The sequence below is a fragment of the Osmerus eperlanus genome, chromosome 3 (genome assembly GCF_963692335.1).
Source record: "Osmerus eperlanus chromosome 3, fOsmEpe2.1, whole genome shotgun sequence".
Lineage (NCBI taxonomy): Eukaryota > Metazoa > Chordata > Actinopteri > Osmeriformes > Osmeridae > Osmerus > Osmerus eperlanus.
Genome location: NC_085020.1, coordinates 10328607 through 10343108, shown reverse-complemented (window position 1 = coordinate 10343108; position 14502 = coordinate 10328607). Strand labels below are relative to the sequence as shown.

Here is a 14502-nt window from a genome sequence, read left to right as displayed (position 1 = left end):
TTCATCCTTCATTGTTTTCTGTAACTGCCCCCCTCCCACCTCCCCCGACTCCCAGCTGCACAGCTCACAAACTTTGACCACTAGCTCTGCTCTGCCCTGGCACACTGAGACCTGCGCTACAGATGCGCTAATGAACTCATGTTCAATAAACCCTTGTGTTTGAAACCCTAACATCAGCATACTGCAGTTATCTACCGAGACAGGTGGTCACAGTCCAAGGACAATGTGTGTTGTTGTGTGTGTGTGGTCTTGTAACCACCCATGTGGGAACCAGAAGTGTAAGTCTACAGTAAAGTGTTATTTTTAGGGGGGGTTAGGTGGTTTAGGGCTAGAGTTAGACTGTTAGGGTAAGAATTACGTTAAGTGTTAAGGTTAGGGGTTAGTGTCAGGGTTAGGGGTTAAGGGTTGGGGATAGCAAGATTTTGAATTGGAGAGAATTGGTCCACACTAGGATAGTAAAACAAACATGTGTGTTTGAGGATGTACTCTGCCAACTAATGCCGAACAGATAATGACAGAAACACAAGTTGTACACAAGCTGCATCTAATAGTTTCTGTAAACAACAATAAATCAAACACAACACTGATGGACAAAAAGAGAGTGTCTATAGGACAGAGAGAGAGATCTTAAATTCTGTGTGTCTTGCTGGTGTGTGTGGGTCCTGTGTCGATTAGAGATGGGAAACGAGAAAAGCAGGGAGGAGAAGAGAGGAGAGAAGCGTAGATGAGAGGAGTGAGTCAGAGAGAGAAAGCGTTTCTAATTTATCTACAGAGCCAGCCTTCCTGAACCTCCTCTACACCCCTGTAGGCCATCACTGACCTGAATTCTTGAAGTTATCAATGCTTTTACAAACCCACATACACACACACATGCATGTACACACACAAACATAAGGTACACCAACACACGCAGACTGTAATTTTTACCAGTTAACTCTAGGTCTGGGCAGTGTAACCAGCTTTCTACAGTCAACGAGTCCTACAGTAGGTCAGTTATAGCAGCAGACCATGATAAGACTGCTGAGTGTAAATAAGAACCTCGTTCCTGGCCATGTTCCAATGAAAGAGAGAGTGAGATAGAGAGAAAGAGAGACAGAGCGGAGAGAAAGAGAAAGAAAGAGAGTGAGAGTGAGAGAGAGAGAGAGAGAGAGAGAGAGAGAGAGAGAGAGAGAGAGAGAGAGAGAGAGAGAGAGAGAGAAAGCTATAGTAAATATGCTCAGTCATGAGATCTGCTTCAGTCCGTGGGGAGAGAGGAGAGGAGAGACACAAAGCAGAGCCCTTTCTTCATTGTGACTCGCCTTCAGGTTATACAGATGGTGCCAGTGTACTTCATTATAAATACACACACACACACTTTTGCCTCGAGGTGAAACAGTCGGCGCTAGTGTGCTTCATCATCCTAGTACGCCCTGATGGAGTCTTGGGTTATTGTTGTGACAGTGTGTATGTGTGTGAATGTCTCTCTCACTTTCTGAAGCACAATGGTTTGCTTTTCTTAATGTTGGTGTCTTGCTGATATGTAACTACCCCTCCCTTCCTCCCAACAGGTTGTTTCCAGTTATGTAACGTCTTCCGTCAGAACATGGAGATAGACCAGTGTCTTCTGGAGTCTCTTCCTATTGGCCAGCGCCAGCGACTGGTCAGGAGGATGCGCTGCGACCAAATTAGGGCGTACTACGAGCGGGAGAAGAGCCTGCAGCGCCAGCAGGGCGGAGTCAAGGCCCGAGCCCTGCCCCCCGGCCCCAGGAAAAAGCTCCGTATTCGCTTCAGTCTCGGTGATGTCATCCAGGACGCCATCATACGCCACGATGACAAAGAAGGTGTGTGTGTGTGTGTGCGTGCGTGTGTGTGCATTTGTGAGAGCCTTTTTCTAGTGTCTCACACGCACACCTTTATAGATTCACCTTCCTTTGACTTTCATCCTTGTGTGTCTGTACTTCTTCCTGTGCGTGTGTGTGCGTGTGTGTGTGTGTGCGTGTGTGTGTGTGCAGCTGTGTTAGCTGGTGCAGTCTCTGCTCAGTCCTCACAGTGATCTCAGAGAAGGCCAGATGCGGTTACACATTCAGATACACTCACACAAACTCAGGTGAAAGACTGCACCCACAACATTCCGTATGACTGACAAGTTGTCTAACGAAGACCGGGTCATCCAAGACGAGCAGGCGATTACTAAGTGCTGTGATTTCTTCGAGTATCAGATATGGAGATTAGGGTATTCAGCCACCCAAAGTCGCGTATTTTTTACCTGGAAAATTGTGATAATGGGCAATCTGTCCTGACAGTGCTATGGAAAATGATTGCAATGTGCTCATATTGGTGTGTGTTCCTGCAATTGCATATAGTAGATATTGCATGTGCATGCTGTAGTGGGGACAGAGAGTGTGGAAGAAATTGGGATTTCCTGTGTGCTTACATTAATCACTAATCAATAGAACTAGTCATTGGATACTAGTTAGTACGTTTATCATGTAAGCTTGCTATTAATAACAGTATATTGTGTCTATGTGTCAGGTTAATAGATGTTCGGGGTCAGGAGAAAGTACTGGCTAAACGGTCCTTGTCATGACTACAAGGAGAGCTCCAACTATGAACTCTCTATTAATACTGTTATTAATAGCAAGCTTACATGATAAACGTACTAACTAGTATCCAATGACTAGTTCTATTGATTAGTGATTAATGTAAGCACACAGGAAATCCCAATTTCTTCCACAAGAGATCCAAGGATCTGTGACCATTAAAATACAGTAGACAGAGAACGGTGAATCAGCACTAAAGTGTATTTTATTCTCAAATAAAATAATTACTAATGAGACCAGGTCTTCTGCGGGACGTCGCTCCACCCTCGTTGCCCTCTCACGCCTGTGTGTGGGTACAAAAGACAAATATTGAAACACTTGTGCGCTTGGCTGACTCGCGCTTCGTCTCTGTGTGCGTGCCTCTCTCGCCCCCTCAGCTCAGCTTTAGTGGAGCGAGGTGCTGATTAGCAAAGGAGTTCGAAGCCGCGTGGCTTGCTTTCGGAGTGGGGAGCAGAGGACTGTTTAAGGTTCTCCACCACATGGCTGTGAAGCCGCTTGGGCTGCTGGGTCTTGTGCTGGGTGGACTGTGAAGACAAAACCCATCCAGCATGTGTGGACATGTATCCTCATTCTAAACACCGGGGGAATGTTTCATGAGGGCCCAGGTTGCAGTGCAGTCAGACAATACCGGTCCTATGCCAGTGTGTGCAGCAACTGGAAAGTCCCTTGTAACTGTCTTCTGTTACGGTCACTATCTTGTAACTGTGTGTGTACAGACATGAACTGTTTTTTTTTTTTTATCGTCCAGTGACAGCAAAACATGTGTATGCCTGTGCATATGTGTGTTTGCTCGCGTGCATGGACAGATGGAACTGACATTCTAATTGACATTCTCCTTTGTAGTTGAGACCAACAGGCAAAACGCGTGAATGAATGTAGGACACAGTGTCAGTGGTACAATACAGGGTCCCTGGGTCTTTTTCAGGCTCCCTCTCCCCACAGGGAGGTAACAACACAGAATACCATTAGCAACCTCGGAACATCTCAGGGTTCTGCCAACAGAGAAGAAGTAAGCAAGTATGGGCGAGGGTGGGGGCGAGGGGAAGGGGGAAATGGGAAGGCAGTGACCGGGGATAAGGAGGAGAGAGAAACATGATGGGATAATTTAGCGGGTTGGGACTGCAAATGGGGGTTTGCATTTGTGGCTTAACCAAGCCTCCCTAACCACATCCCTGGAAAAGCAGCTCGACTGGAAGGATGAGGGGAGAGGGAAAGAAGAGGTGGGAGACCTGGATGAGAGGAAATGGGGAGGATGGGTGAGGGGCATGTGTGAAAAGGAAATCAATTGTTTCTCCCTGGGGGGTTGTCCACCAGGGTGTTGATGAAGTCGGCCTCGTTCTTTTTTGACGGAGGGAGGTGAATGGAGACGACAGGCCGATAACTCCTCGGATGTTCCTTATCTGCTCCATCTTCCTGGTCATGAAATGAGAGCAATGGACGGATTCCAAACAGTATCCCATGACTGCTGTGCCAGGCAGAGAGCCGAGCCGAGCCTGGGCTCTCGTGTCACCTTCATCCCGTTATTTGTGTTCAGTGTTTTCTTTTGTCCAGCGTTGTTTTTTTAGGGTTTTTTTTTAATGGAAAATACACTGAGGGTAGCTGAACAATCAGAGATAAGAGAGCAACACGTTAGATTCGCGCCTCATTAGCTGTTGAAAGTGTGTGTGTGTCTGTGTGTGTGTGTGTGTGCATCATGGCCTCTTTGTCTCTCTGTACCTGTTGTAATTAAAGTTGGTTCCTGGAACAGCTTGGGGCTCTGATTCTCAGATAGACACACAGCTGTAGAGGAGCTGAGTAATCAGAGATAACTCATATGGCCATATCACGCACACGCACGCACGCACACACGCAAATGTACACACACAACCAACACGTGCGCACGTGCACCCACATGCACACACACATTCAAATGATCCGTTATCAGCCGTGACTCGAAGCAGATCAGATGGAGAAGACTAAAAAGAGCGGGAGGAAGTGGACTTACAAGGATCACGGGGATGGATAGAAAGCGGGGGGGGGGGGGAGTCAAAAGGATGACAAAACTCAATAAAAAGAGAGAAAAATGAAGGATTGTGGAGTTGGGAGAGGATGTAAGGGAGCAGAATGAGGGTGAGAAGAAGCAGGAGGAAAATAGAAAGAGAGGTCGCCTGCTCCCATTTCCTCCATTCCTCACTGCCGTATGTAAACTGGAGGCTTGCATGCCGGGTGACATTTGGTGAAATTGCTTTTCTAAACTCATCTCTGAACTCCATCTGAGATGTGTGTGTGTGTGTACATGTGAGTATGTGTATGTAAGATGGGCATCGGCTCCCTTCACAGAGACACAGCTGGTGATTCATTCACATCACCATCCTGGGCTATCCCAAAATGATCACCTAGATTACATGGGAAGGGTGTGTGTACAGTGTGTGTGTGTGTGTGTGTGTGTGTGTGTGTGTGTGTATGTGTCACTGGTGGCAATCGATGCAGTTGCCATCAGACAGAAATTTGATTTTATTATTTTGATTTTTATGAGATAGAGATGATGGTCTGTATAAATGATTTCTGTTCTTTCAGAGATAGAACATTGTGTAGGATTGTGTCCAGATATGTGTGTGTGTGTGTGTTTGCACAGGCATATGTGTGAGTAGACTGAGACATGCAGTTACGCCGTGGAACATCATTCCATGTTGAGATAGACAATATGTCTGTCGACAGGACAGATCACCTCCCTCCTGGCCCCATCTATTTGGATCAGCAAGTACAGACACACACACACTTTCCTGTGTGTGTGGTGTGTGTGTGTGTGTGTGTGTGAGTGTGTGTGTGTGAGTGTGTGTGTGTTTTCAGGGACATGGCTGTTACAACCACATATTGATCCACCTCCCTGGACTCTCTGCAGTGGTCATGTCTTACTGTCACACCAGGCTAAAGCCACTTTACAGAGCATAACGAGAGAGAGACAGAGAGAGAGAGAGAGAGAGAGAGAGAGGTACAGCAAGACAGTAATGCTGCAAAAACTACCTGTTTTAATGGATAGAATCTTTTGAGTGCATTCCATCAGTAGGTCACCTATTGAGGCTCCACTGAGAGGGAGCACACCACCGGGACCCTGTCCTCTGGAGATAGGAAGGCGAAGAGAGCCTTTCTGTCTGACAAAGCCCATTATGGAAACCTTCCGGTCTCAGTGATGCGCTGACACAGAGGAAGGGGTTTATTGTTCTAGAAGGTCGAGGAACAGCGAAAGAGGAATCAGCATCTCAGAAAACATGGGTAGTGCGTGGGTCTTTGGTGGCTATGAATGTTGGAGTAGGAGTGCCATAATCATTTACAACAGATTGGAAACACGCATGAGGTTTGTATCGGTGCCGTCTAGGGGTTAGGAAGTGATGGAATGCGGAAACAGTTTAGGTGGGTAAGCTGTCATGTTTCAGGAAGTGCAATTTCCTGGATATGGCGAAGCTTGGTGCTGAGAGAAGGGGGCGATGGCACAGAGACATGGAAATGGAAGGAGATTGGAGGGACACAGAGCATCAACTGTCCAGATGGTGCAAGTATATGGAAATAACAGTACTTGCACACGGTACCTACTGCAGCCTGCACTCAGCCACACACAGACATCTACAGACGCTAGCTACACACTCAGCCACACACAGACATCTACAGACGCTAGCTACACACTCAGCCACACACAGACATCTACAGACGCTAGCTACACACTCAGCCACACACAGACATCTACAGACGCTAGCTACACACTCAGCCACACACAGACATCTACAGACGCTAGCTACACACTCAGCCACACACAGACATCTACAGACGCTAGCTACACACTCAGCCACACACAGACATCTACAGACGCTAGCTACACACTCAGCCACACACAGACATCAACAGACGCTAGCTACACACTCAGCCACACACAGACATCTACAGACGCTAGCTACACACTCAGCCACACACAGACATCTACAGACGCTAGCTACACACTCAGCCACACACAGACATCTACAGATGCTAGCTACACACTCAGCCACACACAGACATCTACAGACGCTAGCTACACACTCAGCCACACACAGACATCTACAGACGCTAGCTACACACTCAGCCACACACAGACATCTACAGACGCTAGCTACACACTCAGCCACACACAGACATCTACAGACGCTAGCTACACACTCAGCCACACACAGACATCTACAGACGCTAGCTACACACTCAGCCACACACAGACATCTACAGACGCTAGCTACACACTCAGCCACACACAGACATCTACAGACGCTAGCTACACACTCAGCCACACACAGACATCTACAGACGCTAGCTACACACTCAGCCACACACAGACATCTACAGACGCTAGCTACACACTCAGCCACACACAGACATTTACAGACGCTAGCTACACACTCAGCCACACACAGACATTTACAGACGCTAGCTACACACTCAGCCACACACATCACACAGGCAGCTACAGATGTTACCAGGCTGGAGAGGCTACCTGATAGCCCATTATGCAATGAGCATGTTACGCAAGAGAGATAAGTGTGGCTTGATGAGGTCTAATAAAGGTTCTCTCTCTCTCTCTCTCACTGTATATCTCTCTCTCTCACACACACACACATTACATCTGGTAGCAGTTGGTCTGTGGTTGTGAAGCTGGAGGCTTGTCTCTAAGCTGTGGTCCTACTTGGAATGTGCTGATGGGGGAGATGACGTCATTCTTTGATTGGGCGGTGGAATGGTGGTGTTCTTAAAGGTCTTAATGCTGGTCAGAGGGGTGGTGCCTCTTCTGATACTGTGGTCCTACGACCCTCTGTCTTCAATCCTCTCTCTCTCCTTCTTTCTCTCTCGCTCTTTCTCTGTCTCTCTCTCCCTCTCTCTCTCGACATCACACACACACACTCTTTGCCTCTCTCTCTCTGTCTCTCTTTTTTTCTTTGCTTATCTCTCTAATTCCCTCCCCGTTAGCTCCAATCTGGTTGCCATAGAAACTCCACATAGTATGTGCTGACAGCTGTTTTGCAGTTTTTGCCCCCAAATGATAGCCTGCTTCTTTCTGCTCCTCGCCCACTCCCCTCTCTTCCACTCTGCTCTTCTGCCTCTCGTCCTCGCTTCCTTACTCTCTCCCCTGCTCTCTCTCCTCTAACTGTCGTCAGCCACATGCACATACATACACTGAACTTGTATTGCATGAACACTTTACTCGCACCACTGTCGTGCTGATTCACCTTCTCTAAACACGCTTGGCCTTGCCTTATTGAACAGCATACAGGCAAATGAAGACAGCTGGACAGTGCTGACAAATGGTCCAATAGTAGAGACAACAGTGAGGTGTACTGACACATCGACCAATCTTGACCCCGTCTCCTGGTCACACGGTCAAGCTTGTCTCCAAGTCTGCCCACTCTGGGGTCAGAGCTCCTGACCTCTGACCTCTTTTTAGCTACAGTCTGTCAGGTCCCCCCACCCATTAGACACTGACTGATGGGTGGTCAGACACATTGGGCTGCCCAGACTATTGATTAAAAAAAAAATTAAACAGCTGTCTTCTACAAAATCTGCTTCTTCATTTAATTTAAATCTACCTCTATGTTTAATCTTAGCTCTAAACACAGGGATCCCAGGGATGCCTTTTTACGTAAGAGGTAAAGAGGGGGGAGAGGCAAGGGATTGAGAAGAGGGAGGGGGAGATAATTATGTAGATGGACTTTGGTGCGTTTCCCATCAACCATTTAACCTCCATTAAACACTAAGGACTAATATATGTGTGTGTTTGTGTCTGTGTGAGCGTACTAAACCTGCAAGATAAACAGCACTGAATGGCGCCTGTTATTGAGGGGCTTCTCATGTGACATGCTGGTTAATTGAGGAGGGCAGCGCCGGGCAGACAGGCAGACAGACAGACAGACAGACAGGCAGGCAGGCAGGCGGGCGGGCGGGCGGGCAGGCGGACAGGCAGGCAGGCAGGCAGGCAGACAGGCAGGCAGGCAAGCTCAGAGATGATGGAACTGGGGTGTGTCTGGTCCAGCCTGACTGTTTCCACCCACTCCAGCTGCCCAGAGAACGTGTCTGTGTGTGTCTGTGCATGTGTGTTCATTAAACCCACATCTATTTAGATCATGACTCCTTTAGTTCAACTACACCACAGGGGTCATTGATGGTGAACATGAGATGGACTTATCACGACAGTGATTGGCATGGTTACTAACCTCACAGCTAACTGTGCTGGGAGCCACATCTGCAGTGTGTGTATGTGTCCTGCACTACATACTATACTGTCTGCATGTCTGTTGGGTGACAGTGGATACACCGCTGGTGTGAGGTATTCCCATGTTTTACCACTATTCACCCAGTCATGTTGTTGATGCAGGAAACATAGAATTAAACCACTCTCGCTCTCTTCCTCCCTCTGTTCTCTCTCTATCTTTACCCTCTGACTCCATTTCTCCATCCCAGTCCCAGTTAAACTGCCTCTCTCCCTCTCCTCCTCTCCCTCCATTTCCTCTCTCCTCGCCAGAATGCTGTAGATTTGTTTCGATCACTCAGAGATCTGTTCGTTCACCGGTGTTGTAAAGCGAAGAGATAAATGCGTGAGTGTCAGGAGGATCTGTTTTGCTGAACACGGCGTCTGTTTGCACGCGCGTTTGTGCGCGCGTGTGTGTTGACGGGTGTAGAGAGTGTTTTAGACAGCTGATCTGTGTGTGTGAGTGTGCTCCAGCTGACCGCACCTGACGTGGTGTGACGTGAGTGGGCTGGTGCCCGTGTGGACCTGTGTGTGTGTGTTAACACACAGTGAGTCCCTCGAGGGCAATCCAAGGACAAGCCACACACAGTGGGGCTCAGTAGATGTACAGCAGGAAGCAGAGGCTAACCGTGTGTGCGTTTACACTGTGTGTGTGTGTGTATAATTCTCTCGCTCTGTGTTCCGTAGTGCTGCATCTCTTAAAGGAGGGAGTGGATCCCAACACACCTGCCTCCTCAGGAGGGTCCCTCCTTCACCTGGTGAGGCACACCCTCTCTCCCTCACACACACACACACACGCACTCACACACAGTTGAGCACAAACAATAACACAAATAGACACCCACACAAACGCACACACTCCAACACACACAAATGCACTGACACCGATCAAGCCTCATTCATTCACTTCCATTGTACACACAGTGCATATTGTCTGCCGTTGTTGTTACAACTGCTGCTATCAGCAGGCTTCCTCAAGCATCACACAGCATAATAGTTTGAAGCCCAGCAAAATATTGCATGCCTACATAAATGTCTTCGACACTCAGTTTCAAACACTCATGCACGCATCCAATAAACCAGCTTGATGAACCTCAACTCGAACATGGACAAATTGAACGGGCCGACCAATTCAATGGTCATTTCAACACGAATGAAGCACCGATTTGTATTCCCCATACCATAGTGTGCTCGCCATGACAACGTTTTTGCGGCCGAGCTGCTGGTGGAGCGGGGGCTGAACGTCAACCTGCAGGACGAGGACCAGTGGACGGCTCTGCACGTGGCGTGTGTGTGTGACCACGCCGACATGGCCGTGCTGCTGCTGCTGGTGAGATACACACACTCAACGCACGCACGCGCACACACGCACGTCTGCTCACACGCACATATATTTACATACACACACACACACTATAACCCACTCCCAGCCATCTTGATGGTAAAAATAGGGACATGAAGCTTCAAAGGCATGAGGCCCTGTGGAGACTGGGCCTGTCCTGTGGTGGTTCTGTCAGAGGGGCTCTGGGCCCGGTCTGTGGTTCTGCTGATTAGACCCGGGGTAGGAGCCACGCCAGATGGAGGGGAGGAGAGGCTGGGACCAGCCCAGACACTAGGGATGCAGGCTGGGCTTGGTCTGGGCTGGGCCCAGGCCTGATCTGGTTCAGATGATTAGCTCCACGGGGGCTGGGTTGAGTTCTGGGGTCGGTTCTCCTGATTAGGTCCAGTGTGATTGCAGACCACCTCGGTGGGGTTGTCATCCAGCTGGGAGGAGGTGGTGATTGAAGTGCTGCCAGGGAGAGACAGAGAGTGTGTGTGTGGGGGGGGGGGGGAGGAGGGGACGGAAAAAAAGAGAGCTGGGAAGAGAGAGTGTGAGTGAGTGAGTGAGTGGTGGGGGTGGCTATAATATTTCCCCAGAGCAGAATTCCATGGAGGACAGTAGTGTGTGGGGCTGTGCGTGTCAAACAGATATGCCAGACGCTATTTCTGCCAGGAGTACAATTGATATTAGACATGGTATGCCACACTGCAGGGAGAGAAGTGGAGAAAGAGAGGGAGAGAAGTGGAGAAAGAGAGGGAGAGATGTGGAGAAAGAGAGGGAGAGATGTGGAGAAAGAGAGGGAGAGATGTGGAGAAAGAGAGGGAGAGATGTGGAGAAAGAGAGGGAGAGATGTGAAGAAAGAGAGGGAGAGATGTGGAGAAAGAGAGGGAGAAGATGTGGAGAAAGAGAGGGAGAGATGTGGAGAAAGAGAGGGAGAGATGTGGAGAAAGAGAGGGAGAGATGTGGAGAAAGAGAGGGAGAGATGTGGAGAAAGAGAGGGAGAAGATGAGTAGTAGGGAGAGTAAGCACTCAAAGCTGCGTTTAGTTGTACATTACTTTTTGAATCTCCCAAAAAAACATCTCAAAATCGCAAACAGACTGCACCTAAGACATTTTGTAAGATCTTATGCTATTTTGGTTGCACTCTACGATACGATATTGCAGTTGAGATGTTTTTCTGTGAATTCAGTATGCAAAATACAGACTGTTGCTTGACTCTAATCACTGAAATACTGTTAGAACTTTTGATCCTAATTTTCTGTGCATTTGAATTTTGGATAAAGGTGTCTGCTAAATGAAGAAAATAAAACAAATGTGATATGTAAAAGAGAGTAGTAGAGATAGAGAGTAGTTGTAGAGAGAGATCTGTGGAGAAAAAGTAGTACAGAGATAGTAGGAGTGAGAAAGCAGAGAGAGAGAGCGATGGAAAGAGAATAGTAAAGAAAGGGGAAAAAGAGTAGTAGAGAGAGAGAAAGAGTAATAAAGAGTAAAAAATGTATAACATGTTCTTCTTTCTCTCTTGTAGACATTGAGTAAATGTCTTCCATTCACTCTTAAGGCAGACCCAGTTTCGAGCTAATGAGGTCACATTTAGTCACAAGCGCTCCAGCACAACTGCCAGAGGAGGGATGGAGAAATAGAGAGAGGAAGAGGTGATGTGGATAAAGAAATACGTTTGGAACTGTAATGGCGTGAGGATTGCAAACACTCCAACAGCTGCATGACAACTTCAAATGTATTCATTGGTGTTTTGGTTTGTGTGTGTATGCGTGTGTGCGTTTAAGTTTGGGCTAGTTTTGAGTACCTCAATGACGGAACAAATTAAATTCCCCAAAGTGGTTCCATTTGCATGGAGGAAAACTGTTGTGCGTGTTTGTGTGTGAATGCATGTGCGAGTATTGCTGCTGGAATCTTTTTTGGGGGTAGGGAAAACAAAAGGCACAGCTATCAGCGGGGGAGGGGGGTGGAGGGGGGGGTCTGAAAGAGGAGCTTAGGCAATGGCAGTGAGTATTAATAGCTTCTTCTGTGACTGCATTTCCGACAATCTCTACTTCCTCTTCACTCTCTCCTTTCTTCTTTTCTGACACACATCTCCGCCATGGTGCCTGCCAATGCCAAGTCACAGTGGACACACACACATACTGTACACACACACACACACACACACAGGGTGAGAAGGAGGAAATCTCTACATATTGACTTTGTTTATATGCTCGGTTCAACAGAAGGAATCGTACAACCTAGAATGACTTTCTTATATTTGATTGACATGGTATGGGTTGTTATGAGTGACAGTATGCTCATTCCATCTTTTCCATCTCATCACTCCACTGCAATCTCTCCATCTCCTGTCATCCAAATTACTTTAACATGGAGGACAGTCAACCTATTTTAGCTGACAGATACAGTATATTACTGAGTGTGTGTATGTGTGTGTTTAGTGATGACAGAGTTGTTTCATTGTCCTTGGATCTCCATTTTCCAGTGCCTGGCTGCAAGGCTAATGCTATTATCTCCTCTCTGCAAACAGCTGCTGTAGAAGTGAGCCTCCTTCTCACAACCATTCCCATTCCAAGCCCCAGCCACAACCTCAGCCCCAATCCCAGCCCTAGCCCTAGCCCCTGCCCCTGCCCCAGCTCCAACCCCTCCTCTAGCCCTATTCTCCAGTCATCACTTTAAGAACCTGAAGAACCATCCATAACCACAGACTTAAAACTGAGTCTCCACTGGTGATTCTGCTGGTGCTATCTTCCTGTGTAGAATCCTGACACAGTTTCATTGGTTGGTTATTATATCTTTCCGGCATGACAATTATGCCTCATTATTGGCTTGGCTAACGAACCCTTGCTAGGCAGTGATGGGATCACTGATTAGAGCTAATTACAGCGTTGTCCTAATTCTGTTCCAACATGTCTCTCAGGACGTACGCTCCACTCTTCTCTCTCTTCTTTCACCTCAGTCTTTCCTGTTTCTCTTCACTCTCTTCACTCTCTCTCTTTCTCCTTTGGTCTCCCCTCTCTCCTTTTTGTCCTCTCTCTCCTCGCTGCGCTCTCTTCTCTCTCGGCATCTCTCTGACGGTGCTCTCACCCTCTGAAGCTACTTTGTCACAAGAATAAAATCGTGTGCGAGACAAATGTGAAGAGTCTGTCTGTCTGTCTGCCTGTTTGTCTGTCCTGCTGTCTGGAGATCCCATTTCGCCGTTTTGAACTTTTGAACACTCTTGTCATGTGAATCCGGAAAGTTTGATGTGAACTCTCGACGCTGAACTCGTCGTGACTGCAGACTCCGAGGAGGCTCCACTGACTCCCACTCTCTCCTGCTCGGTCCTCATCCCCCAAGCCGGCGGTTTAAACACTGATTAACACAGAAAGGGTTTTCGTGTCACGCAGTCTGAGATTGGGTTCACTCATCGTCTTACTGTACAGACCCCACAGAGACCACAGATGAGGCCTGACCCACTTCTGGCTCAGCAGGAATGTATGTACCGCTCAGCTGGAGGGTTCTTGGAGCCGATTGGTTACCAGCTAGCCCTGGGCCCAACTCCTTGTAACTAATTCTGGCTAACTCTGAAAACCGGGTTGCTGTGGAAAAGTGAAGGAATATATGTATGTATGTGTCTGTGTGTGGGTGTGTGTGTGAGGGAGGGAGAGACATCTACATTTAATTGCCGATAACTATATCCAATTATTATCATTACTTGCTTATCTAGTAACTGCACGCTTGATGCTAATAACCTATGGGAGTGTACTTTGTTTGTGACTGAAACTAAAGCTTATTCTCTAGTCAGGACTGTCTTACTGTTGTGAGCTCAGTACAGGCTTCATCCAAAGTTATCGATAAGGGCATGTAAAGGCTCAGCACAGGCCAGTAGCTCTCTCTCTCTCACTCTCTCTCTCGCTCTCTCTCACACACACACACACCTCACAGCAACTGTTCTCTATTATAAAGTAATCCATCTAGATTTGGGGATGTGTGTCCTCTCTGAATGCAGCTGTTCCAGGGGCCTAACTGACTGGCGGCCACCATGCCCCCTAACCCCCCCCCCCCATCCCAGGGGACCTTCTGCTTGTTGTTGTTATTGATCCAGCAGTGGTGTCTGCGGTAACGTCTGTAATGAAACACGGTCAGGAGGCCGTTAAAGGTCGGCTGTCGCCGGTGCGAGAAGTGCTGATCCATCATAACGCTGGTTTGCAGTGAAAGCCGAGCGTGTCTAAGGTCAGGGGTTGTCTTGTTAAGCCCTCGCTGCACGTCTGGCTGTGGGCCAATGGATGCTGGTTTACACGCGCGTGTGTGTGTTTCAGCAGACGACCAGATGACTCTCCCTAGACCCTTTTTCCAGGACAGTCCCAATACATCATGGT

General features: G+C 48.0%; 1 protein-coding gene across 5 annotated transcripts in view; it reads left to right on the top strand.

Moving 5' to 3' along the window:
- Nucleotides 1-14502, top strand: part of myo16 (myosin XVI) — a 107220-nt gene that overhangs the window by 15151 nt on the left and 77567 nt on the right. For all 5 annotated transcript variants that reach the window (XM_062457152.1, XM_062457151.1, XM_062457150.1 and 2 more), the window contains exons 2-4: nucleotides 1548-1820; nucleotides 9508-9578; nucleotides 10007-10150. In XM_062457152.1, the coding sequence (XP_062313136.1) occupies nucleotides 1583-1820; nucleotides 9508-9578; nucleotides 10007-10150 (453 nt within the window). In that variant the 5' untranslated portion in view covers nucleotides 1548-1582. The remainder of the gene's footprint in view (nucleotides 1-1547; nucleotides 1821-9507; nucleotides 9579-10006; nucleotides 10151-14502) is intronic.